The sequence below is a fragment of the Zonotrichia leucophrys genome, chromosome 3 (genome assembly GCF_028769735.1).
Source record: "Zonotrichia leucophrys gambelii isolate GWCS_2022_RI chromosome 3, RI_Zleu_2.0, whole genome shotgun sequence".
Taxonomy (NCBI): domain Eukaryota; kingdom Metazoa; phylum Chordata; class Aves; order Passeriformes; family Passerellidae; genus Zonotrichia; species Zonotrichia leucophrys.
The window spans coordinates 113107398-113132013 of NC_088172.1; the positions used below are offsets into that span (position 1 = coordinate 113107398).

At 53.8% G+C, this 24616-nt stretch overlaps 1 protein-coding gene across 4 annotated transcripts in view; it reads left to right on the forward strand.

Annotated features, from left to right (window-relative positions):
- The first annotated feature begins 337 nt into the window (after positions 1-337).
- Positions 338-24616, forward strand: part of NRBP1 (nuclear receptor binding protein 1) — a 30981-nt gene continuing 6702 nt past the window's right edge. The window contains exons 1-8 of one of the 4 annotated variants that reach the window (XM_064710054.1): positions 338-465; positions 650-869; positions 12980-13102; positions 13481-13582; positions 13665-13754; positions 14269-14309; positions 15306-15400; positions 19045-19068. In XM_064710054.1, the coding sequence (XP_064566124.1) occupies positions 666-869; positions 12980-13102; positions 13481-13582; positions 13665-13754; positions 14269-14309; positions 15306-15400; positions 19045-19068 (679 nt within the window). In that variant the 5' untranslated portion in view covers positions 338-465; positions 650-665. Of the gene's footprint in view, positions 466-649; positions 870-9258; positions 9302-9332; positions 9463-12979; positions 13103-13480; positions 13583-13664; positions 13755-14268; positions 14310-15305; positions 15401-19044; positions 19069-24616 lie in introns of those variants that run through there. The other 3 variants (XM_064710055.1, XM_064710057.1, XM_064710056.1) reach the window with 3 other exon arrangements.

Genomic DNA, 24616 nt, shown 5'->3' on the forward strand with positions numbered 1-24616 from the left:
GACCTGCCCTGAGGCTCCTCCGTGGGAACAGCGCACTCGGGACCGGCGATGCCGCTGCCAGCCGGTGCCGCGGGCGGCCGCTCGCACAGATAAAACCGCGCAGACTCACAACTAGGGGAATAATTGCCCAGCCCCTCTATATGAGAGGCCTTTGCGCACACAGCGCCTTATATAGGCTGAGTCACGCCCACCGGCCAATCAGCGACCCTGAGGGCCCGCTCTCGCTATCTCATTGGCTGTTTCACGGGGTTGCCCCGCCCCATTCACGACCCTTCACGGCCCTTCGCGCAGGGCGCCCCCTGCCGTGACGCAGCTCAGGGCCCCGCCCGCCGGCCATTGGCGGGTGCTGACGCGCCGCTCGCGGCGCTGATTGGCTGCGGCGGAGGCCCCACCCCGCTCGGCGCGTTACGCAGCGCGGCGGTTGCGGCGGGGCCGTGCTCGGGACCGGGAGGCGCTGCGGGCCCGGTAAGTGCGCGGCTCCCACCCCTCGGCCCCCGCCTCGCCCCGGGACCAGCCGGGTCGGCCGCCGCTGGCAGGCCCGGGGCGCGGCCCCGGCTGACAGGCCCGACGGGCGCGGCCCTGTCCGGCCCGCTGGGCCCGGCCCGGCCCGGCCCGGCCCGGCGCCTCACGGAGCGCGGCTCTCCCGCAGGGTGTGCGACCGCAGCATGTCGGAGGGCGAGTCCAAGCAGGTGCCCAGCAGCGGCTCCGACCCCAAGCCGGAGCCCGCCTCGTCTGGCCCGGGGATGACCTCGGTGTCTGCGCCGGTGACTTCCGCGGCGCCCCCAGAGGAGGAGGAGGAGGAGAGCGAGGACGAGTCCGAGATCCTGGAGGAGTCGCCGTGCGGCCGCTGGCAGAAGCGGCGCGAGGAGGTCAGTGCCCGGAGCCGGTTCCCGGAGCTGTGGGGAGCCCGGGCGGGGCCCGGCGGGCGCAGTCCCACCTTCCCCCCGATCCCCGGTCCTCCTGCCGCTGTTCGGGACAGCCCGGCCCCGCAGCGGAGCCCGCCGCGCTCCCGGCGGCGGGGAGGGGATGCGGGGCCCAGCTCCTGCCGTTCCTCGGCCCGGAGCGTGCGGCTGGAGCGCGGCCAGGGATGCGTGCCCTGCCGCAGGCCGCTGTCACGGCAGCTGCTGGGAGCGGGGAGTGGCTCCGGCCCTCCCGGTGCAAGATTCACCGATCTGTCTCTCCGGGAGTGGCGAGGAGCGGTGGCTGGACAGCCCTGGGTGTTCTCTGGGAGTGGGTGTACCTGCTGCCGGTTCTCGAGCCGGCTCCTCGGCTCTGAGAGCTCGCTTTGCTCTGTGGTCTGCAGCCAGGATGCAGCACAGTGAGCTCGCACAGCCAAGTTCCTCGGCCTGTGCTGGCAGCGTGCTGTGTCAGGGCACGCGGAGATCACACCTTGGTGTTTGGGACCTCTCCTGTTCTCCGCTCCTCGCTGGGCTCTGTTTTCCTTCCTGGGGGCTGTCTGCACGGACTGGTTCTGCTCTGTGCTGGCACGGTGCCTCTCCCTGGCTGGGCAGGCTGTGCAGCCCTGGCAGGTGCTGACAGCCACACAACCAAGTGCTGATGGGGCTTTTCTCAGCTGGCTCGGGCTGAGCGCAGGGGTTTGTCTGCTTTGTCCACCACTGCGAAAAGGGCAGTGCAAAGCCCGGGGGTGGTGAGAGAGGCGTTTGTTCTGATGTAAATTTGGAGGTCAGAGTAAGGTCAGGGATTCCCTGCAGTTCTTCACCTTTGCTTGCTGAGGGCTGTCATGGTTTGGTTTAATGTGAGCCAAACGCTGGCTTGGGGTGCTCAGGATGTGCCTGTTCTGATGTGGCTCTGCAGATTGGTTACAAATGTAGCTTTAACAGGAAAAAAAAAGTTTCCTTTTTCTCTTTTTTTAGAGAAGTGTGAATGTCTGGCTGTGTCCTTCACAGTATATTCCATACCTGAAGTGCTTTATCTCTTGCTCTGCACTGAAGGGGCACGTGCTGGAGAACAAAGCTGGCTTGTTTGTGTTGTCTTTTCAATGTGTTTTATTTAGTACTGATCATTTTGATGCAAAGAGACACAGGGTTTTCTGTGCTCTCCTACACCTCAAGTAACATCTGGGAGGCTGTAACATCTGGGAGGCTCTAGTGTTTGTTTTCTTTGGTTTTCAGTAGGCCCTCAGCAGGCAAATGAAATTCATTGACATTTCGGCGTGGCTAAATGATTGTCTTACAGCTTCAGGTTGCCACTGTGGAGGCCAGAGCTCTGCTGTACCCCCAGAGGCTGAGGGGTGGGTGTCAGGGCTGCAGAACTCATCATTGTTGGGTGATCTGGGTGAGCTCAGGGCTGCTGCTGCTGCTGGAGCCTTCACTCAGCTCAGACTGGGAGCAGCCCCAGCTTGTGGAGAGGCTTTTGTTGCCTGAGCTGCATGGCAGCACTCTCTTTGCTGTCACAATCATTTGGGCTGCTCTGCTCTCTGGAGCAAACTGTGGCACTGCAGCTGTCCTGACCTGGGGTTTATTTGGTGTAGCAGCTTTGCTGCCTGTCCCAGAGCAGAGTGCCCTTTTTCCCCTGTCCACACTGGTTATTCCTGTCTGTGCAGTGTGCTAACAGGCTCTTACTCACTGCCGCTCTCAGGGAGATGGTGTCACTGTGGAAAAAGCGTTTGCCGACCTTTTCCCAGTGATGCAATCCCGATCTTTTATTGTGTCAGTGTCTGCTGGATGTGGGATGAGCTGGCACCGTGGAAACAATGAGACATGATAATCTGGAGAGGAATGGGTGCACACAGGGTTGAGACAGCGTGTTCTGCCTCTGCTCTGGTACTTCCTATGTGTGACATCCTTTCCTGCTTGCTCCGAGTGCCGTGCTCCGGCTATAGGTTTTGTAATGTAATGGCCTCGCCTTTATATTTATTTATTTTTTAAAAGATAGTTTTAGCATCCATGAGCGATGCGATGCGCTCGCTGCAGCAGAGGTGGAGCTGTGCAGACAGTGCAGGGAGGGGCAGGCTGGCTGTGCGCCGGGGCTGTCGGTGCCAGCTTACCGGAACGCGCAGCTCTGGGCGGGACGGTGCCCGCGCCGCCGGTCCCGGCACGGTGCCGGGGCCAGGACGGCCCGCGCTGGCCGTGCCGGCCCCGCACGCCCGGGCTGCCGCTCCCGGTTCGGGGAAAGCGGCCTCGGGCCCTCGCTAGCGCCCGCGGCCCGTCCGGAACCGGGATCGGGATTGGGACCGGTACCGGGACCAGGGCCGGTCCCGGGGCAGCGCGGGGCGGGGCCAGGGCGGGGCCCCCGGGTCCGCCTCGCCAGCCAATGGCAGGCGGCGCGGAGCCTTACATCACCGCCGGCCCCGTCCATTGGCTGCGGCTCGCTCTGGCCACGCCCCGGGGCGGCCACACCCTCGGGGCTGCGCCGGGTTCGGGGAGGGGAGCGGGACCGAGCGGGGCCGAACCGAACCGTGCCCGCTAACGGAAACACACCGGCTCACGAGGGGAAATGATGCGGGGAACAGGGCTGAGCGGGACCGAGCGGGGCCGAACCGAACCGTGCCCGCTAACGGAAACACACCGGCTCACAAGGGGAAATGATGCGGGGAACAGGGCTGAGCGGGACTGAGCGGGGCCGAACCGAACCGTGCCCGCTAACGGAAACACACAGGGGGAAATGCTGCGGGGAACGGGGCTGAACCGTGCCCGCTAACGGAAACCCACAAGGGGAAATGCTGCGGGGAACGGGGCTGAGCCGTGCCCGCTAACGGAAACACACAGGGGGAAATGCTGCGGAACGGGGCTGAACCGTGCCCGCTAACGGAAACACACAGGGGGAAATGCTGCGGGGAACGGGGCTGAACCGTGCCCGCTAACGGAAACCCACAAGGGGAAATGCTGCGGGGAACGGGGCTGAACCGTGCCCGCTAACGGAAACCCACAAGGGGAAATGCTGCGGGGAACGGGGCTGAGCGGGGCAGGAGCGGATGGAGCGCAGCCCTGCAGAAAGGAACCACAGGGATCGGTCCTGGGTGGCAGCAGCTCGGCTGGAGCGAGCGTGTGCCCTGGCATCGAGAGGGCAAACCTCGTGGGACGGCACAGAACCCCATCCTGGGGCTGTTACACACAGCAGAGCCAGATGTTCATGAGAGGGGATGCTCCCTGTATAGATCTTCTCCCTGGGATCCAGGGCAGGACACCAGGGAACAGCTCCAAGCTTCATCTGGGGAGGCTCAGGCTGGACAAGAGGGAGCATTTCCTTACGAGGGGTCACACCTGCCCCAGGCTTGTCCGTGTTTGGGGCATTTGGACAATGCCTCAACATTGCTGTGACATGGGCCAGCCCTGATTGGGTTCAACAGTGGAACCAGGAAATCTGTGGAGCTCCCTTCCAGCTGGCTATTCTGTATTCTATTCCTGCTTAAATTTCAGATATAAAAAAGGATTGAGTGTTGAGTTCATTGATTGTAATTCTTCCTTTAAACAGGGAGCTTCTGTAGTGCAAAGAATGTAGTTCCCATGAAAGTTCAGAGAAGTTTTAATAAAATCAAATGCATCTGTGACATTTTTAACTAGGAACCCTTTTTAACAAGATAGAAAATGCTTGTGTTCCCCAAATTCCATTTTTTGTGGAACATGTGGTTTCTGCAGTGTTGTGGAGTGGGCTGCTTTCCTCCCAGAGCTGAATCTGGCTCTGGACTGTGCCACATCCCTGGATTCTCTCCTGACCAGCGCACAGGTGAGGCTTTACAGAGTGTCTTGTGCTGTGGCTGGAGCAGAGGGCAGGGTGGTCACAGGGCTGGTGGGGTCTCCAGCCTGGGCTCACCTGGCTCTCTTGTGCTTGCTGTCCATGAAAACCTCTGTTCGTGCTGCCCTGCTGTGCCAGGACATTTCCATTTCTATTTCCTCCTTGCAGTCAGCATGATCATAGCTTGCTTTTCTTGGGTTGTCCGAGTATCTCGAGAATCATCTGCTGTGCCTCCTAGGAATAGAAACTCCCTAATGGAGCAGGCATGCAGCACCACGTTGGCAGGTCAGGTTTAGCTCCTGACACAGAGCTGGGTGCCTGTGTCCCTGCTGGCAGCTCCGTGGGTGACACACGGCTGCAGGAAGAGCTGGGCACCGCTGCAGCACAGCCTTCATTAGCCAGGGTTAATGGCGTTGGGCTTGGCAGGCTCGTGTGAGTGGGAGAGGCTCAGCCCCTCCTCGATGGCCCTGTCCTTGGCTTTGCTGTGTGTCAGGGCTGCCTCTTGAGCAAGGTTCTTCTGTACGTGTTGTGGGGAGGAGAACGCCGTGTGACTGTGTGAGCCGAGGCTTTATGAGAAGTACTTTGTTGGCATCTTTGTGGTGTGCTTTGGAGAGAAAGAGTGTGTGCCACGTGTGTGTGGGCACAAGCAGGTCCCCTTCCGGGGTGTGTGAGTGTGTCTGTCAGGGTGAGGAGGGCAGAGCTGGGCCTGGCTGCCTGTCTGTCATTTGGATTGGCACTCCTCAGCTGTTGGTGGCTGGATGTTACAGCTGGATTTCAGTGATCTATGCTGGAACTATCCCATGTTAAGAAAAGAGCTGTGACTCATGAGGACCTGAGCTCAGAGAGACAGGAACTGAAACACTGGGTCTGCTGCATCTTTATCTCTTTGTTGTCTTCTCACTTCTAGGGGGAGTCTCAGTTGCATGAATAATTTTTCATTTGAAGGCAGTTGGTGACTTTTGTACCTCTGGATTTCTTCAAGAGGACAGAGTGCAGGATTCTTGGAGAAAAAATGCTAATAGACTGAGTGTTTGGATTGTGGGATGCTGGAGCCTGATTTTCTCAGCCTTTGTTGTGACTGGAAAGAAACTTGCTGAGGCAGTAAAAGATAAGCACCAGTCCTCCAAGCAGGCTGGCACTTACAGGGCTGCCAGCTCCCTGACAGGCTTTGACAATGGCTCTGTTCTTTTTCCAGTTGGTGCAGAAAACGAATGCCATGCTGTAGTTTTTACAGCATTCCTTGCCCACAGGGAAGGTATTAAGAAGAAGGGAGTTTGTGAAGCCTTTTAACATTTTTATTGGCTCATGTGGGGCTTCCTGACAGAAATGGGAAGTGCCAGAAATGGCTGAGGGGCAGCTGAGGGTGCAGAGCATTTGTCACAGCCCCGTTGTGTCGGTGCTCACAGGCTGTGACGGACAGCTGGCACTCATCCTTGCAGCATGCCTGGAGCAGGGCTGGCTGCTCCTGGGGCTGGGCTGAGCCACGGAGCTCCCTCTGCCTTCCTCACAGAGCTGTTCCAAAAATGCCCTGGTCTGCAGCAGCGCCAAAGCCTGCCCTGGCCAGCCCTGTGTGTTGGGAAGGACACGTCCCATGGTGTCCTGACAGCTGCCCTGACATCCCTGATCTGCAGCAGCGCCAAAGCCTGCCCTGGCCAGCCCTGTGTGCTGGGAAGGACACATCCCATGGTGTCCTGACAGCTGCCCTGGGATCCCTGATCTGCAGCAGCGCCAAGCCTGCCCTGGCCAGCCCTGTGTGTTGGGAAGGACACATCCCATGGTGTCCTGACAGCTGCCCTGACATCCCTGATCTGCAGCAGCGCCAAGCCTGCCCTGGCCAGCCCTGTGTGTTGGGAAGGACACATCCCACGGTGTCCTGACAGCTGCCCTGAGATCCCTGATCTGCAGCAGCGCCAAAGCCTGCCCTGGCCAGCCCTGTGTGTTGGGAAGGACACATCCCATGGTGTCCTGACAGCTGCCCTGACATCCCTGATCTGCAGCAGCGCCAAGCCTGCCCTGGCCAGCCCTCTGTGCTGGGTGCCCAGGCAGCCATCGTGGTGTCGTGCCAGCTGCCACAGCTCTGGGGGAGCTTGGGCTGCCTGGGGAGAGGCTTCCTGCCTGCTGGGCCAGCACAGGGAGCAGAATAACAATAAACAGCAAAATAAACAAGGGAGCAGAGAGGCTGTGTGGGGCTCTGGCTGCAGGTCCTGCCGGCAGGAAGGGCCTGGCAAATCCTGATGGACAGAGGCACAGCCAGACCTGGGGTAGCCTGAAAGCGTGGGGATCTTCAGGCGTCCCATGGTGACATGGATGGCAGGACAGCTGCCCCCTGTTTCTCTTGACCGGTGCTGAGGAGAAATCCCAGCTCAGGTGTGTGGTATCTCCCTCCCAGGCCCTCTTTCTCTGCAGAACCCAACCCCGAGAGCTGTTGTCCCAGCTCTGGCTCATGTGGTGTGAAGGTTGCTTGCAGATGTGTGCTTGCCTGTGCACACGCACAGACATTGAGAAGCACATTGGCACAGACAATGGTTTGAAAAATAGTTTAACATAAGGACAGTACAGGTGATGGTGACAAGGCTGAGGGCTTGGCTTGACACTTGTCTTGATTGTTCTTGTTGTGTACTTTTGGAAGTTCCCTCAAACATCCCATGAACAGTGTACCCAAATACAATTATTCCATTTCAGAATTACTGATAATCTCACCTTGCAGCCGTTTTTACTTCTGACACCTTATGGCAGTCAGCTTTGCCATTTAGAGATGCGTGTCAAGATCAGGTGGTCATGGTCCTGTTTAAAATATGATGTTTGCTCCCCTCATTGCCTGCTTTCTCCAGTATTATCAGAAAACATGAAATAATAGCTTTTCAGGGATTGTTTCCAAGACTGGTGCTTCCACAGCATACCAATTTTTATGGCATTTTCTGTTCAGAGTACTGATCTTTCAGCCCCTCCTGCATGGCTGATGCTGTTCAGAGTTACCTGCAGTGATTTGAAGGTCTCTCTGCCAATGAAAGTGTCACAGAAGAACAGGATGGGCTACAGCAGACTGGGGGTTTGTCCTGTCTGGTTTTCCCTCTCTCCTTGGAGTGTCACACTGCTGGCACTCTTTCCCAGTGCAGTTACAGAACCTTCCTGATGAACTGTCTGAATGGGCTTATTCACAGATATTGGGGTTTCTTCCACACTCCCTTGTTTATTTTGCTGTTTCTGTTTCCCCTTGGGAGTTAGGGATGAGGAATCATTGCCTCTTCCTCTTGTCACAGACCAGCTCAGTGTGGCTGAGCTCTTGGACTCCATTGGATTCCTTGTTTGTTGTGAAGCACCGAGTGAAACTGAGCACTCCTCCCTTTGGTCTTGCAGTTTGTATTAATTTCTGGTATCCATTAAATAGGTGGAATGATGCTTCTTTCCCTCTGGGATACTTGGCACTGATGGGGCTGCACCTCAGATTCTGGGCCTCTCCCAGCAAGAGAGATATTGAGGGGCTGGAGAGTGCCCAGAGCAGGGAATGGGGCTGGAGAGTGCCCAGAGCAGGGAATGGGGCTGGAGAGTGCCCAGAGCAGGGAATGGGGCTGGAGAGTGCCCAGAGGAGGGAATGGGGCTGGAGAGTGTCCAGAGCAGGGAATGGGGCTGGAGAGTGCCCAGAGCAGGGAACACTGAGGGGCTGGAGCACGTCCAGAGAAGAGAACAGAGCTGGGGAGGGAATGGAGCCCCAGGAGAGGCTGAGGGAGCTGGGAAGGGAATGGAGCCCCAGGAGGGGCTGAGGGAGCTGGGGAGGGAATGGAGCCCCAGGAGAGGCTGAGGGAGCTGGGAAGGGGCTCAGCCTGGAGAAAAGGAGGCTCAGGGGGGACCTTGTGGCTCTGCACAAGTCCCTGACAGGAGGGGACAGCCAGGGAACAGGGACAGGACAAGGGGAAATGGCCTCAGGCTGGGCCAGGGCAGGCTCAGGGTGGCTGTTAAGGAAAACTCCTTCCTTTAAGCCATGTCCAGCCTTGGCCCAGGCTGAGCAGGGCAGGGTGCAGTCCCCATCCCTGCAGGGATTTAAAAGCAGAGTTCCCCATCCCTGCAGGGATTTAAAAGCAGTGTGGATGCCCTGGCACTGTGCAGGATGGGTTAGTGGTGGCCTTGGCAGTGCTGGGGGAGTGCCTGGACTCGATGATCTGAGGCTGCTTTTCCAATCTCAGTGGCTGTATCCAGAGGAGGGCTGTTTCTATTCCGAGTATCTTGACTCCTGGCATAGTTCTGTGCTTTTGTAAACTGCTGATGTGCTGCCTGGGGAGTTTCCTGGTGGGAGTTTGTGGTTAGGTCTGTCCTGCAGTGAGGTGTAAGCCAGAACTGTCAGAGTGCTTTTGGAGAGGCTGGATGGCCACTGGGTGACAGCCTGCAGAACGGTCGTGTGACATGTAGGGGGACACAATGTGGGTAAATGAAGGTAATGTAGAATGTAATTATCCCCCAATGAGTTGCAACTGGACCCTATTGCAAAAGATTAGGATGGTAACAGGCAGCACCTGTAGCAAATAAGAGCTAGTGGTATAAAAGAGTGGATTGGTGGGAAGAGAAGTCAGATGGCTGCTGCACGGACCAAGAACAGTCAGTCCTAGAGGAGGTATGAAACTGAGGATATGAAATCCTTGCACCATAATGGTAATAGAAGTGTTGTGATGTATAAGACAGCAGTGACACCGTGCAGGGGTTCCAAACCTGTCCCTTTCCTGTAGAGCAGCTGCAGCCCTGGCTGGCGGGAGGGCTCCGTGCAGGGTGTCCAAGGTAATAATCAATACCATCCTTTCCTTGCTGCTGTTCAATTACACTGGTTATTTTCATTTTCTTGTTGAATTAAAGCCTTTCAGCTTTTCACTACTGTAATTGCCAAGGCCAACGTGTCAGTTTAATTAAAACATGAAGTAGAGCTGTTTCTTTGCTTTGTTGGATTTCTTTTGCCTTTGCCTGCAGTGGACCTGACATTCTTTATTGTGTTACATTCTGGATTAGCCTCAGATGCTAGAGAGCCCTTTTTGTTCAATTTCTGTTGGTAAATCTGCTGCTTTTAGTTTCCCCACAGGTCACAGAGAAGCTGAGCGGCTCATGGCCCAGCTGCTGGCTCTGGGGGTCTGTAATCTCTAGTCCCAGCCATTTCCCAGGTGGTTGGACAGAGCTTTCACCTTTTTCTGGCTTAAACTGGGTAACACATTCATGCTGCTCTGAACCAGGTCTGGGGCTTCTTGTGAGAGTGGAGCCTGGTGTGCTGCCTCTCCCCAGCTCTTTTTCAATGTGCAAGTCCATTCTGTACTGACACCCTAGTTATTGTGATCTTCTCCCCAGTTTTTATACCTTTTATCCCTAGATTGTAAATCATCACTGTGACTTGTGATTTAGGCTGGTTTTTTTAATGGACAGATCATGTGAACTGCAGAATGTCTCTCCAAAGGTCTGTGCTCTTTCAGCAACAGATACACAGATGTTTGAGAGCTATAGAAAAAATATGCATTGGACAATGGAATAACTTTCCAAAGGGAAATTTAACTTCCAGGCTTTTTCCCCCTTGGAGCTATTGTGCCACTTCACCCATACTCCTTTAAGTATTTAATATTCTCGCTGAGTTTCCTTGCCTTTTGCTTACGTGGACTCAGAGCTGTGTCTGCTCTTCTGCAGTGCTGTGCTGCAGAAATTGGGCTAAGCAGGGCTCAGATCACTTCCTCCCTCAGGGTGTAGGAGCTGCCTGCTCTGGGACAAACACCAGAGTGATAAATTATCCCAGTGCTTTCACGAGGGCTCAGGATTCTGCCTTGCCGAGCACGGGAGGGGATGTGCAGAAGGGATTTGGCAGGCAGCAGGAGTCTGCTGTTGCCTTTCAGCTGTCTGCCTGCATTTTCCCCTTTTGCTCTTCTCCCCAGGCTGTTGAATCTCCTGAGGAACAGAATTGCCATGGGTGATGTCAGCTGGGTTTGGTGTCCTGAGTCATATCTGGAGCTCTGGGATATTGCCTATGAGTCATGGAAATCATTCACGTTTGGGCAGCTGGGCCACAAGTGGGAGATGTGGCAGGTCCACGGCCCCAGCTGCATCACTGGGGCAGAATTTCAGCAGTTGCTGGTGCCTGAGGATTTACTCAATGCAGTAAAGCTGGATGCCTTTGAGCAGAGGGCCTTTAGCTGTTGGACTCCATCACTTATTTAGGTGTTGCTGTGAGCAGGCAGCAGGTGGGATGAAGAGGGAGAATCCAAAGAGATGCCCTGGGTGTCAGTGCTGTCACCTTGTCCTTGCACTGCTCACACACCTCAGCTTTCCCCTTGTTCCTCTCTGCTTTTATGGAGTTTCAGGTGTCATCACCTTTCAGAGGATTCCTTCACAAAGTTGTATCTGTGTTATTGAGACATTTCTGCTGCCTTGGGCTTCTTTAACCTTCCCTGAAGCTAAAGCCTTTTGCCATTCAGCTTTAGTAATTGCGCTGGGTGATCTTACGCAGTTGTCATCCCCAAGATATTTGTTATTCTAAAATTTGAAGGAATAAATCTTCTATCCTTAATTACTTTTATTCCTTCAGCTTTCTTTAATGGTGAAACATAACAGGCCTGGCCTGTTGGTATCAGTGTGTTTATATACACATATATACATTTAAAAAATCAAGATTTTAGGATCAATATGAACGCCTTCCTAAACCAAACCTCAGTCCTTTCACCCCTCAGTTGTGTAGGCAGCTCAGGTGGAAGGAGGTGGGGTGGTTCATGCTGGGCTGTCACCTCCTGTGCTGATTTTCCATAGCTGTCCTCTGTACTCAGCTCTCCCGGTGTAATTGTGGCCTGTACCCCTATTCCTGCCCGTGCCACACCTTGCAGCTTGTGTCATTCTCCTTTACTGCTGAGTTTCCTGCCAGAGAACTCTGTATCACTCTGATTTTGCTGTGCCTGGCACCCTTTGTCCCTGCAGTGTCACCTGCAGTGCCAGAGCGTTAAATGTCATTGGGCCTGTTCAGAGTCCCTTGGGAGGTCATAAAGAACCCCACCTGTGTTGGTGGGCTGTCCCTGTGTGTGCTCAGGCTATGGAGGGAGCAGGATGGAATGGAGTAACTCAGCTGGAATGATGGAATTGGGTGAATTTGGTCAGGTGAAAGTGGCTGCCGAGGGAGAGGGGTTTTTTGAGGGAGCCCTTGTATAAGGTGAGAAGTTTCCAGCAATGGGATGCTGATGGGGTCCTCAGTGAGGGAAGAGAAGGTGACACAATATGAGAAGGAGGAGCTCTGAAGTGTGTGGAGGTGATAAAGATGAGTCTGGATTTGCCAGGCAGATCTGTGGAAGCCGGGTCAGCTGGAAGCTGCCAGGCCTGGTGATGAGCACCAGCCCTGCCTGGGTTCAGGGGTGCTGGGACAGTGCCTTAGACACAGGGGGCATTCCTGGGGCTGTCCTGTGCAGGACAGAGCCTGACTGCAGCGATCCTTGGGGATCGCTTTGAATCCCGTGCAGTGGGATATCCGCTGTGGCTGCTGTGTGCCTGTGAAGCTGCCTGCAAAGGCATTGCAGTAAATGCCATGGATGCTGGATCGAAGAGACCATGTTCATCTGGAACGCTGCTGCATATCTGAAGAACAATGTTATAGAAAGCTTTGCTGCTGGGAGCAGGGTTCACCCCTGATCTCTGCAGCTCTTTCAGCCTTATGTCCTCCCACAGCCCTTGCCATCCCTGTGCTGGGCTCCAAACTCTCAACCCCTCCCCTTACCTTGCTGCTTTCTGAGTGCTCATCTGTGTCTTTAATGTTCAGTGTGGATGTACTTGTGCTGGGTCAATGTTTACAATTATTAACTAAAGAAATTACTCTCGTGGTTTCCCTTGTGTCATTGGTTCCCACCTCTGAAGCTTCAGCTTTCCCCTTGTTCCTCTCTGCTTTGGTTGAGTTTCAGGTGTCATCACCTTTCAGAGGATTCCTTCACAAAGTTGTATCTGAGTTACTGAGACATTTCTGTATCCCTCTTGTATTGTTGGAGTGGTTTTTTTGTGCTGGAATGAGCTGCAGGTGTCCTGAACCATGAGAATCTAATATATTGTTGGTGGAAGGCAGCTTTGCTGCAGCACAGCGTTTGTGCACACGAGGTTTCCCCACCAGTGTGCTCAGGACTGGCTGCTCACATGCTCTGCAGCGACTCATGTTGGGGATATGCCCTGCTCCATGTGCAGATCCTGTCCTGGAATCCTCGTTAATTAAAGTTAATGAGCAGAGTTGATGGTTTTCCAGTGGTGCTGCATGGCAGTGGTCAGGTGTGGCTCACAGGTGTCTCCGCCTTCCCTGCAGGTGAACCAGCGCAATGTCCCGGGCATCGACAGCGCCTACCTGGCCATGGACACCGAGGAGGGCGTGGAGGTTGTGTGGAATGAAGTGCAGTTCTCTGAGAGGAAGAACTTCAAGCTTCAGGAAGTGAGTTGATGTGTCTCCCAACAGGATGTGAGGAGCACGCCCTGCCCTGCGGTGGGATTATGGATGCTTTTTGTGTTGATTATTGCCTGGGTTTGGAAGGCTGTGCTGTCCAATGTAGCAAATGTGGCTCAAGCCTGGCCTGTATAGGAAATGTCCTGGAAGACTGTTGGGCTATTTCCATGAGCCCTTGTGTTCAGTTAGACTTGGCCCTCAAACCACACTCTGTGAGATGCAGTGCAGAAGGAAATGGATCCTGCCTGTTCTTAGCACAGGGGCTTTACATCTATGTTAGTGTTTGAGGGGACCAAGAGCCAAGAAGAGAGAAGGATATTTGGTGTAGTCTCTGATATGACATGTTTTTGTCTTTCTGATGTTAAGGAAAAAGTTAAAGCAGTGTTTGACAACTTGATTCAGCTGGATCATCTCAACATTGTGAAGTTCCACAAATACTGGGCTGATGTCAAAGAGAACAAGGCCAGGGTGAGTGCAGCCATCAGGCTGTTGGGTTCTCATTGTTGGGTAATTAACAAGGTGGAGGGTAACGTGTCCTGCTGCCCCACAGGTGATCTTCATCACTGAGTACATGTCTTCAGGGAGCTTGAAACAGTTCCTGAAGAAGACAAAGAAAAACCACAAAACCATGAATGAAAAGGTAACTCTTGTTTTCTGTGTGACCATAACTCTTTAGAGCCATCAGCCCCTGGAAAGCCCTTTCAGCAGAGGATCCCAGAGAGAGCTGGTGATAACACCTTGCTGCAGCTGCCCTGTGTCCCTGTGGCTGAGGTCAGCTGCAGGTTCTGTGGGACAGCAGCTCCGTGCTGGGTGCTGTACTGCCAGCAGCTCTGCGGCGCCTCAGGTGTGCTGTGGTGGGCGTGGCCCTGTCCGGGTGTGGCGGGCGTGGCCCCGTCCGGGTGTGACAGGCATGGCCCGGTTCAGGTGTGACTGGCATGGCCCGGTCCAGGGGCCTCACAGGGAGGGGGGAAGGTGTCTGTACACAGGAGACTGGAGCCCAGGTGTGTTCCTGGACCCATGGGAGTCCTGATTCCTTACACCTGCACTGAGTAAAAGCTGGGGCAGGTATTGCTTCCTGCGAGTGGGCTGTGAATCACAGAACTACAGCTTAGCTCCTTGTGGATGACTTTCTCCTTTTCCTCTTGTACCTGCAGGCATGGAAGCGGTGGTGTACCCAGATCCTCTCTGCTCTCAGGTACGTGGGGCGCTGACCTTGAGGTCCCAGCCATTGGGACTGATGTGGCAGTTAAGTATTAGTGAGGTCTCCAGAGTATCCAGCTTTATAACCTGTGTGTCTCCTTGGTTAGGAGGATGTTGCAGAGACGACAGGGAATTCAAGTTCCACGTGAGGGGGCTTAGGAAAACTTCCACGGTGTTGGCAGGCTGCAGGCCTGGTACAGGCAGTGGATTCATAGCTGTTGAGGCTTGGTGTTGTGAGATATGTGTGCACATTTCTTGATGGTGCAGCCCTTCTGCAGCCATCTTTGTGCAGTACAGCTGGGTAGAATGTGGTGTGCGTTTTAAAAACTTTTCCACCTGGGCTAGAGTTGGTGAGAATCTAATTAGAACCTTAGAAAAACAACAGCCTGGATGACAGAGCGTGGCTTGCACTCCATAGAGGAAACTCTGGTGCCTCTTGGCTAAGTTACAGCTATTGGTGAATAGCTTGGGTTCTAATAAGCCTCTGGGAGCTGACTGTCCTCATTTGTGCTAGCTGCTAACATAAACCCCAGCAGAGTGAGATGCAAAACCAGAGTGTACCTGGAACCCAGCACTGAAAAGCTTTATTTGTGCCTGCTGACAAACGTGCCCAGTTGTGTGTGTATAGCACTAAGTGCCCCTTTGAGTAGGGACAGACTATTTTTGGTATAAAAATAAAATTGGAACCCTTTTAGAATGCACTCAGCAGTACTGGGTTGGATGAAATCGTGTCTTTACCTCTGGTACCCTGAGTTTCTTGGGAACTGATGGGAGAAATCTTTCTCTTCCCCTCTGCCATGTTCTGGAGATTCATTAGAGGCAATCCCTGTTTGGTTCTCAGCCAGAGGCTGATATACACTCATGGAATTGTATCTCCCAGCTGCTGTAAATCCCTGGCATGTGCCCTTTGCTCTTCTGATGTTTCTTGACGTGGGAGGGTGTGAAGGGAGGGGTTCAAGGCCTTGACCAGTGCTCTGTTCTGCATCTGCAGCTACCTCCACTCCTGTGATCCTCCCATCATCCATGGCAACCTGACCTGTGACACCATCTTCATCCAGCACAACGGGCTGATCAAAATCGGGTCAGGTAATGCTTGCTGGGGTGCCCCTGCCTTGCCAGAGACTGCCCACACAGAGAGAGGCACTGCTCCTTCCCAGGCTCCCTGGCACCAGAGGCGTGTGTGTGCAGGTGCTTCTCCACCTCCACATCAGCTGTGCCAGACACTGGGAGCAGGATTCGCTGGTGATTGGACCCCTGTCAGTGCAGGAGGGACTCTTCTCTAGCCTCTTCTTTAGCTTTTTGTCTCAAGGGGATGGCACAGGAAATGATGCTGAAACCTGGAGGTTTTGTAAGCACATAATCTGTGGGTTCATCTGCTCTGCAGGTTTTCATGTTGATGCACAGAGTTCTTCTCCCAGCCCTGTGGAGCTTTGGGAGCTGTGTTCGTGCAGCCACAAGAGTGCTGCTGGTAGCAGCCCATGTTTATAATAAAGTGCACAGACTGGCAGCATCCAGTGGCTTATCCAGCATGCCATTATCCCATGGGACAATGGAGCTGCCTCAGGCTGCTGAGCTGCCCTCAGCCTGCTTGGCACCCACGTGCCCTGCTGGAGCAGCCACCCTGTGCCAGAATGGTTTATTTCATGAGTGAGCAGTGATGCTCCTGGCAGTGCAGAGCATCCTGGCATGCTCTGGTTTTTCCTGCTGTTCCCGTGTCTCTAAAGATCTGTCTGCAGTCAGGATGCATTATTTCACACCTTGACACGACCTTTCAAGGGACAGCTTTGCTACCTGTTGTTCAACTTCGGCAAGTATTCTCAGTCTGGGAATAGGTTTCTGCTTTCCTGGAGCTGTTTATTGTCTGTGTGAGTTCTGCTTTGATGTGGAGCGTACAGGGAGGATGCTCTGCATCTCCTGTCATCCAGAAATAGCCTCTCCATCAGCTGCAGACCTGTGGCTTTTCTTCCCATCAAAGAACTCCCGTGTTGTTGTGTTGTCCCAGGACTGGGGTAGCAGGTTTGTGCTTGTACCAGGGAGACAGGATTGTGGCAGAAGGAGCCACTTTACTGCTCCTGGCTGCCTGTAAACCTGGGGACTTGCTCTTCACACAAGCTCATGTCACCATGTCATCACACAGACTGTATTGTGTTTTCCTGACTTTGTCCAAGTGGGACAGATTTCCAAGAGTGAGCACATCCAGTACCTGTATGCTGGCAAACTCCCTGGCATTCAGTTCAGACTGATGGGAAAACTTGAGTACTCCAGAAATGCCCTTTTTCAGTTTAGTTTCAAGGTACCATGCAGCTGCCATGTTTCTGCAGGGCAGCCAGTGCTGTCTGTAAAAGCAAACCCATGGAGCTGGCATTGCTTTCACCCCAGGGAGATGGTGCAGCTCCTCAGCCCTGCCATTCCCAGAGTGTGCAGCTCCAGGGCTGCTGCTCCCAGGCTCTTCAGCTGTGGGAGAATGGTGGCTCCCCTCAGTTCCACACAGCTTTGCTGCTGTCAGGTGCAGCACAGGGACGTGTGTGTGCTCATGCCAGGAGAGGTGGGTGGCCGTGCTGTTCCAGCTGCAGGATGTGCTGCAGTGTGGCTGCAGCTGCAGTGCTCGTGTGCAGCTGTTCCTGCACAACTGTGGGCTGCCTGCCTCACCTCACATTCAGGAGTCAAGTAATTCATCTAAAAGATTCTGGTCCTTTCCTAAATAAAAAAAGGAAACGATTGCAAGTGGGCTTGTGGTCAAAAGAGGAATCCCCCAGATGGGAAAGCTGTGGCTCCAGTGCAGGCTGGAATTGGAGTTGGCAGTGTTGCAGGATGTATTCCTGTTCCTGCAGTGCCAACCAGAGAAGGCAAAGCTGCATCCCCAGGACTGCTGGTTGTGCTGGAGCTGGAGCCTTTCTCCCTGGCCCTGCTGCCTCTGCATTTCCGTGGGCTGGGTTTGAGTTCTGGGCCTGGAACAGCAGCTGCTCCAGGGCCACTAACAATGCCAGGCCCATGTTTGCTGCTCCTGTCCTTGTTCTGTACAGCTGGCTGGTGTCTGAGCACTTCCCTGTGTCTACTTAAAGCAGCAGGACAGCAATTCCTGTGGATTTATGGGGAACAAGGATTCAGTGCACTGTGAGCTGTGCTTTGGTGCTGTCTCTGTCCCCAGTGCTGTGCTGGATGCTGCTCCCCAAGCTCCTCTCCCTGTGGCTTTGGCAAAGAGAATACTTGCTGAATGTGGGGCAGAAGCCAGGCTAGGGCAGCTGCTGGGTGCACTGCAGGACATCCTGCTGTCTGCTGGGTGTGCCAGGGAGCAGCAGCACCCTGGAAATGCCTGGTGGTGTCCCTGTGACACTGGTTCAGGGTGGGAACAGCCCTGTGCTCCCTGCTGCTCCCTCAGAGGCAGGAGCACCTGCCCTGGCTGCACTGGGCACTGGCTCTCTGTTCAGCCTGTGAATCTGTGTGCTGGGGTCAGCTGTGGGAGAAAAAGGGACTGGGAAGGAGGAAAGGTTTTGCATAATGCTTAAATGCAAAAGCCATCCATAATCCATTCATTTGCTCATGTTTTATTCCCCAGTTCCATAAAGTGCAGAGGTTATAGATTTAAGGAGAATGTTTCAAGTGAGTGGAGAGCTTCAGAGAACTTGTGATGAGGACAGGAAAGACACTTACAGCTCTTAACCTTGCCACTGAGAGACTGGACTGTCCCACCTGCTCTGTGGGGCTGTGGTCAGGTGAAAGCATTCCCTGTGATAAGCCCAAGTTGTGCCCTGTGCACTGTTCCAGAGCCCAGGGGCAGCACAGTGCTGCCTCCGTGGGTGTCTGTGCTGCTGACAGGGCTGTTCTGGGGCTGCAGCTGCTCTCGGTGTGGGAAGGACAGCGTGTACACACAGTGTGTACAGCAGGGTGTACACTCACACAGGGTGCCTGGTGCTGCTGCCTGCTCCTGGTGGCCTTGCTGGCAGCTGTTCCTGGAACTCCAGCTGGCAGCCTAAGAACCATCCACAGGTGGAAAGAAGTGATGTGTTTGAATTAAATCCCTTTTGGGCAGCTCTGGGAGTGCCCCAGCAGAAGGGAGGCCTCGGGCTGGGGGTCTCAGTGTCCTCTGGTGCTCCTGAGACGTGGCAATGTGTCAGCCTCTGCTGAGTGAGACCTCGATGGAGCGCAGAGGAGGCTCGGGGAGTGCAGTGCAGGTTGTGCCTCAGGCATTGCTGCTGTGTGTGTCTGTCCTGGCTGCACCACCCCTGACTGAGCCTCAGTCTGTTTAATTGTGTCTGCCCAGGGTCTGCCCTCCATCCCAGGCCATGGGGCAGGACTCTATGGGTGTTAGCTCTGCTGTTTATCGTGTGGCCAGGTGTGAAAGTGTGGGTTCTCCTGCTGAGATCGGTGGCCAGAAGCTGCTGGGATTAGAGAAAGGGAATTCTCTGCTGCAGGGTGGGGTGGGTGGGACTGTAGGACACTCACAGAAGAACAGAATTTCTGGCTTCTTGGTCTCAGTCAGCCATTATCATCTGCTTGGTCAGAGCTGCCTTGTGTCCCCTGCCCAGCCTGGTTCTCAGGTAGAAGCCCTGATGTTCCCTAGGTAGATTTGTTTGAAGGGGTGGCTGAGGCAGGGCCCGGTGCTCAGTCCTGTCCCTGTGTGCCCTGACTCTGACCCAGCTGTCTCTATGGATGTAAGTGCTTTGCTGTTCACCAACTCATTGACTTTATCTCGTTTTACTTCCCGCTCACGGGCTGCTCTGTTACAACAGTCTTTCATAGGATATTTGCTAATGGTGAGCAAACTTCTCCGCTCCTGTGATGTGACTCCACTTATGTCATGTACATGATTTTACCTCCGTGTGTATCTGTATATATATATTTATATATATATGTGTGTGTATCTATATTTGTAACACACAGACATACACACTGATGTATTTACAGTGTTCCCTTGCTATAAGGCTGTGTGTAAAACTGTTTGGCTTAGGTGCATCCTGCTTGGAGAGCTCCTGTTGTGTGCTGGGATGCCAACAGTTCCTCGTGCTCTTGGCCAGAGCCTTACAGAGAGGGAGCACTGCCCTTTGTGAAGTCTCCTGGTTGTTAGTTTTCTCCCTCTCCGTGTTCTTAGCGTGTGCTAGTCCACGGGCCCCGTGCATGCCAGCTCCTGCATGTCAACAAGCCATGCCTTGTTCTGAGCTCTTCCCAGCTGAACTTCCCACGTCCATCAGGCTCTTCCCTGCTGCTGCTCTGCTGCCCTTGGCTGGGGCCCAGCCCTGGACTAGCCCCCACTGTGTGCTTGGCTATCCGATTGCTTGCTTGTAGTTTGAACTCCTTAGATGTGTTGGTTTAAGATGAATGTTTCAGTGAATGTGTCTGGCTCCTGATGGCCAGATCCCTCCTGCCCCAAATGAGTCCCTGGATTGAAGTAAGCTTGGCTATTGCCGTTTCCCCAGACAGATCTCTGGTTTTGGGGAGATGTGTGCATATGAGGACGGAGTTGGGTTGGTGGGAGCCAGAGAAGGATTCGAGTGCTGCAGTTTGTAACCCTGTTGCATAGAACACCGTGTTTACATTTAAAATAATTATTTTATTTTTTACCATCAGGGTTATTCTCGATGGTTAGAGTTTGTTTCTACTGAGTTGGGAACCTACCAACCATCAGCTGAAGTGGTGGAAAAGGCAAGGGCCTGACCAGACAGGCTCTGTGCCTTCCAGGCTGGCAGGAGGATGTGCTGTGCCCCTTTCCAGCGGGGCAGAGGCTCCTGGAAACTCAGCCTGGGATCTGGAGTGGCTGAGGGCATGGGGATGTGGTCAGGGCTGGAGTCTGGAGTGGCTGAGGGGATGGACGGGGATGTGGTCAGGGCTGGAGGCCTGAGGAGCAGGGCAGGTGTCATTGGTGATGGCTGCAGGGTGGCAGAGCAGCAGCCAGCGAACTGGGCCAGGAACGAGCCCACAGAGTGGGGACCGGACTGGGGCTGGGCCCGGGGCTGGGCCCGAGGCCCGGGGCTGGGCCCGAGGCCCGGGGCTGGGCCCGAGGCCCGGGGCTGGGCCCGAGGCCCGGGGCTGAGCCTGAGCCTGGGGCTGAGCCTGAGGCCTGGGGCTGAGTCTGAGCCCGGCCTGAGGGCAGCAAGGCTGAGGGCTGGCCAGCCCCTCCTCCAGAATCAGGCACCCCTGTGAGCAGAACCAAGGGCCCTGGTTCTGGAAGGGCAGGAGAAGCCTGGACAAGCACTCTGCAGGCACAAGGAGATGCTGTGGTGCCTCACCTGTGCTGGAACAGCATCAGATGGCTTTGGAACACTGAGCTTTCTTGGACTGTGAACTTGTTCTAACACGTTGTACCAGGAGGTGCTGTTGATATGAGAGCTGGGCATCTTGAGCAATGATTTGGGTTTGAAAACACTGAATCTTGAGCAGTGATTTGAGTTTGAAAACACTGAATCTAGGGTGTAAGGCTCCTGTTTTGCTTGAGCATTGAGCTGGTGAGGCTGTGAGTGACATGCTTTCATAACTAATCTTATTTTAGTCATCACTTCACTCCCTTGGATTTTGTTGCCTGATCTTTAAATACCATGCTGATTTCCACATTCTTAACAGACACCTGAGGAGATGCAGAAATAAGAGGTTAGTAGGATATCTTGGATCTGGCTTTTTTGTTTTTTCAATTATGGCAGGTGTAGTTTTAAAAGGAAAATAATGGATAATTTAAGTCATCAGACATTAAAAAAATCTGCCATAAAAATGGTATGTTAGCATTGATTTAGGAAATGTAACATGAATAGATGTAGTTTAGCTTTTCTAACTGTACAGTTTTATGTGTGAGTTGAGCACATTGTCTATCAAGCCAAACATTTTTGGTTCCTTAGAAACTTGGCAAAACTAAGGCAGAAATTCATAATAAGATTTTTCTGTGACTACACGTGCTGCTGGGAAAGAGATTGGGCAAGGAAGTCGTTTTGAGTGGAACTTTTATATAGCAGAAAGTTCAAGGTTGAATCTAGGCTAGTTTTTTGAGGGGGCTGGATTTCCTTTTAGAGGTTTGACTGCCATGGGTCTGTGTTGTGTATGAAACTCTTGGTGTAAAAGCCTGTCTCCAAGTGAAGGCACTTCTCATTTGGCTCGTTCATGAGGAGCTGTTGGACAGGCTGGGTCGAACAGCACGAGGTTGATTTTGATGGTGCTGGTACAATGCAATGCTGCAGTGCTGTGGCTGCTGCTGTGGTTACCAGAGAGGCAGAAACTGCTCCAGAGAGTTGCCCTGGGTTTTCCTGTGAGCACAGAGTTAGAGCAGGAGCAGCAGCCATGGAGAGTGCCATCCATGGGTTCTGTGCTGCTGGAGGCTCCAGCACTCCTGCTGGCCCTGTGTTCAGTGTCTGGGGGAGGCTGGTGGCATTTTTAATGTCCACTTTAGTGGGAGGAACTGGTCACCTTGGTGGCCTTGTGGCAAAGATTCTCCTCCTTGTGTGCTGTGATAGTAATAAACTCATTTTGTTTTGTAGAAGGTTTAAAAGCCAGCTCTTGCTCCTAGTTCCTATTTCCCTAACTCAGAGTACTCTGTGTGCTGCTGGGACTGGCCTCATCCATGCAAACACCAGAAAACTATGGTCACCTAGACTGGTTGTTGTTTTCAGTTAAGTAAGATATTTTAAAAGGTTTAAATGTCTCTGTTTAGTGCTCCAGGTTGTAGAACATCCATTTTCTGAGGTCATTGTTATTTCTGTGTTGCACTGAAGCATTGCTGCTTCAGTTTTGTTCAGCTCTGTTTTTTCTCCGCTTTTATGTGACACTCCCAGTGGGTGTGGGGATGTGAATTGTAGTCATCCAGGTCCCCATTCACCCATTCTCATATTAGACAGCAGTTGCAGGTGTCTGTTCCTTCCAGGGCCCTTGGGTTGAAGGCTTTGTGAGCCTCAGCAGTTCAGGGAGCTCCTTTGTGCCATTGTGAAAGGATCACTGAGGCGCCCACAGGCAGGGGCAGCCTGCGGTGCTGGCTGTGCCTAAGCAGGCTGGGCTGTGCTCTCCAGAGCTCCCTCACAGCCTGGACAGGTGTGTGGGCACTCTGGCACTGCTCCCAGGCTGAGCTGTGCCCTCCAGAGCTCCCTCACAGCCTGGACAGGTGTGTGGGCACTCTGGCACTGCTCCCAGGCTGGGCTGTGCTCTCCAGAGCTCCCTCACGGCCTGGACAGGTGTGTGGGCACTCTGGCACCTGCTCCCAGGCTGAGCTGTGCTCTCCAGAGCTCCCTCCCAGCTCTGTGGGCACTCTGGCACTGCTCCCAGGCTGAGCTGTGCTCTCCAGAGCTCCCTCCCAGCTCTGTGGGCACTCTGGCACCTGCTCCCAGGCTGGGCTGTGCTCTCCAGAGCTCCCTCACAGCCTGGACAGGTGTGTGGGCACTCTGGCACTGCTCCCAGGCTGAGCTGTGCTGCGGGTTAAACCTCCCCAGCTCCCTTGGCACGTTATGGAACAATGATTCTCAAAGATGAGGAGTTGGAAATTTGGGAAAGTTGTACTTGAAATTCTTCATCTTGTGGGCCCCAATTGCATTTTAGAGTGTACATTTACATTGGTTCAGTCCCTGCTTCTGTTAGGCAGAGCTGCTCACAGCAGAAGATGATCCTCACAGTGGTGTTTCTGACGGGTTGTTTTCCAGTGCACATCTGTCCTCTGGGAGCAGATGGCTCCTCCAGAGTAGCTCAGTCTGTAGCATTCAGTGAGTGTCTGTTCTTGGTTTTTCTGATTGCATGCAATTCTTGCACTGTGATGTGAACATGTACATTTTCTTCATAGCAATATTGCATTGGTGCAGCCCAAGCAGGGTTTGTTTGCATGGTCAGTGAAACCTTCATTCTTCTGGTCTAGAATGTGGAACTTGGTTTTGGGTGCAGATTGCAGATCTCCCAACACACTTTGTTAGGGATGAAGTTGTTTGTATAATGAATTCTTCCAGCTAAAGTGCCAATAAGCTTCTAAGTCACTGTTTGAGAGCCTGCATGCAGCCAGGATTGACAGGTACTAATCTCACAGCTCTTTTTTATCTGTTCTTGTTTTTCCTGCTCTGCCTACTTCTACTTTCTGCTTCCATGTAATGCATGTGGTCAGACACGTCAGCTTAGAGCTCTTAAGTAATCTTTTAAATGTAAAAATACTACTTGCTGCTTCATGAGCAACGTGGCACAGTGTGATCCTGTCCCTCTGAGGCTCCCTGACAGGAGTGTGTGCCGTGGCCCTGGGAGCCAGTAGCTGATGATGCCCTGGGCTGCATTAGGCAGAACTTTGCCAGAGGAGGGAGGGGATGGTCCTGGCCCTGTGCTCAGTGCAGCCCCCCATAGATCGGGGACAGGCACAGCCCCGAGCAGCCTGTGATGGGACAGGGACAGGCTGGGGACAGCCCCCAGCAGCCCCCCAGGGTGGGGATCACCTGCAGGTGAGGCAGGGACAGGAGCACAGGCTGGGGCCCAGGTGGTCCCTCTGGAGCTGGGCATTCTCAGGGTGGTGTGGCACAAGCGCAGGTTGCCCAAGGCTGGGATGGAGTCTCCATTCTGGAGTTTCCCACCCAGACATGGTGCTGGGCAGCCAGCTCTGGGTGTCCCTGCTGGAGCAGGGTGTTGGACAGGGTGACCTGGGCAGGTCTCTCCCCACAAGAGCCATGCCATGACTTTGATTCTGTGTTAATTTCTTTGCCTTCTCCAGTTTTGTGTGACATTGCCTCTCCCTTGCCAGTGCCACGGGTGCTGCTCCAGCAGTGTTTTCTCTGGAGGGAGCCATGGGCAGTGCTTTGGCAGAGGTTGGTTTCCTGCTGGAAGCCATGTCAGTGCATGTGTGCAAATGTGTGTAAGCTTCACCTGCACTGGGAACAGTGTGTGGTGAACTTTTCATACTCTGAATCTGCTTGCTCCCTCAGCTAACAATACTCAACTGCCAGAAATAATAAAATCCTGTTCCTTCTGGTGACTCAGTGTTGCAAACATTTTGCAAATACTGTTTGCAGTCCCTGATACAGATCTGAGGGCTGTAGGGAGCTTTTACTCTGTGATCAGCATAAATATGACACTTCTTCCTGTTTGACTCCTTGTTTAATGGCTGTATGCTTCTTTTTAGGCCAAATAACTTCCTAGTTCCTTATTTTCTAGGCCTTGCTCTCCCTAATAAAAGAGCTTTTGTCATGGCTGTGTGCAGAGAAAGGAAACTGTAGCGCTGTGGGTTTGTGCAGCCTTGTGCCCTTTTGCAGGAGTGGAAGTGCTGGGGATGAGTGCAGGGGATGGATGATCGTGTGGCCTCACAGCTCTCCTGGCCCTGTGCTCGCCCCCTCACAGTGCAGAGGGTGGTCTTGGCTCAGATGATAATTT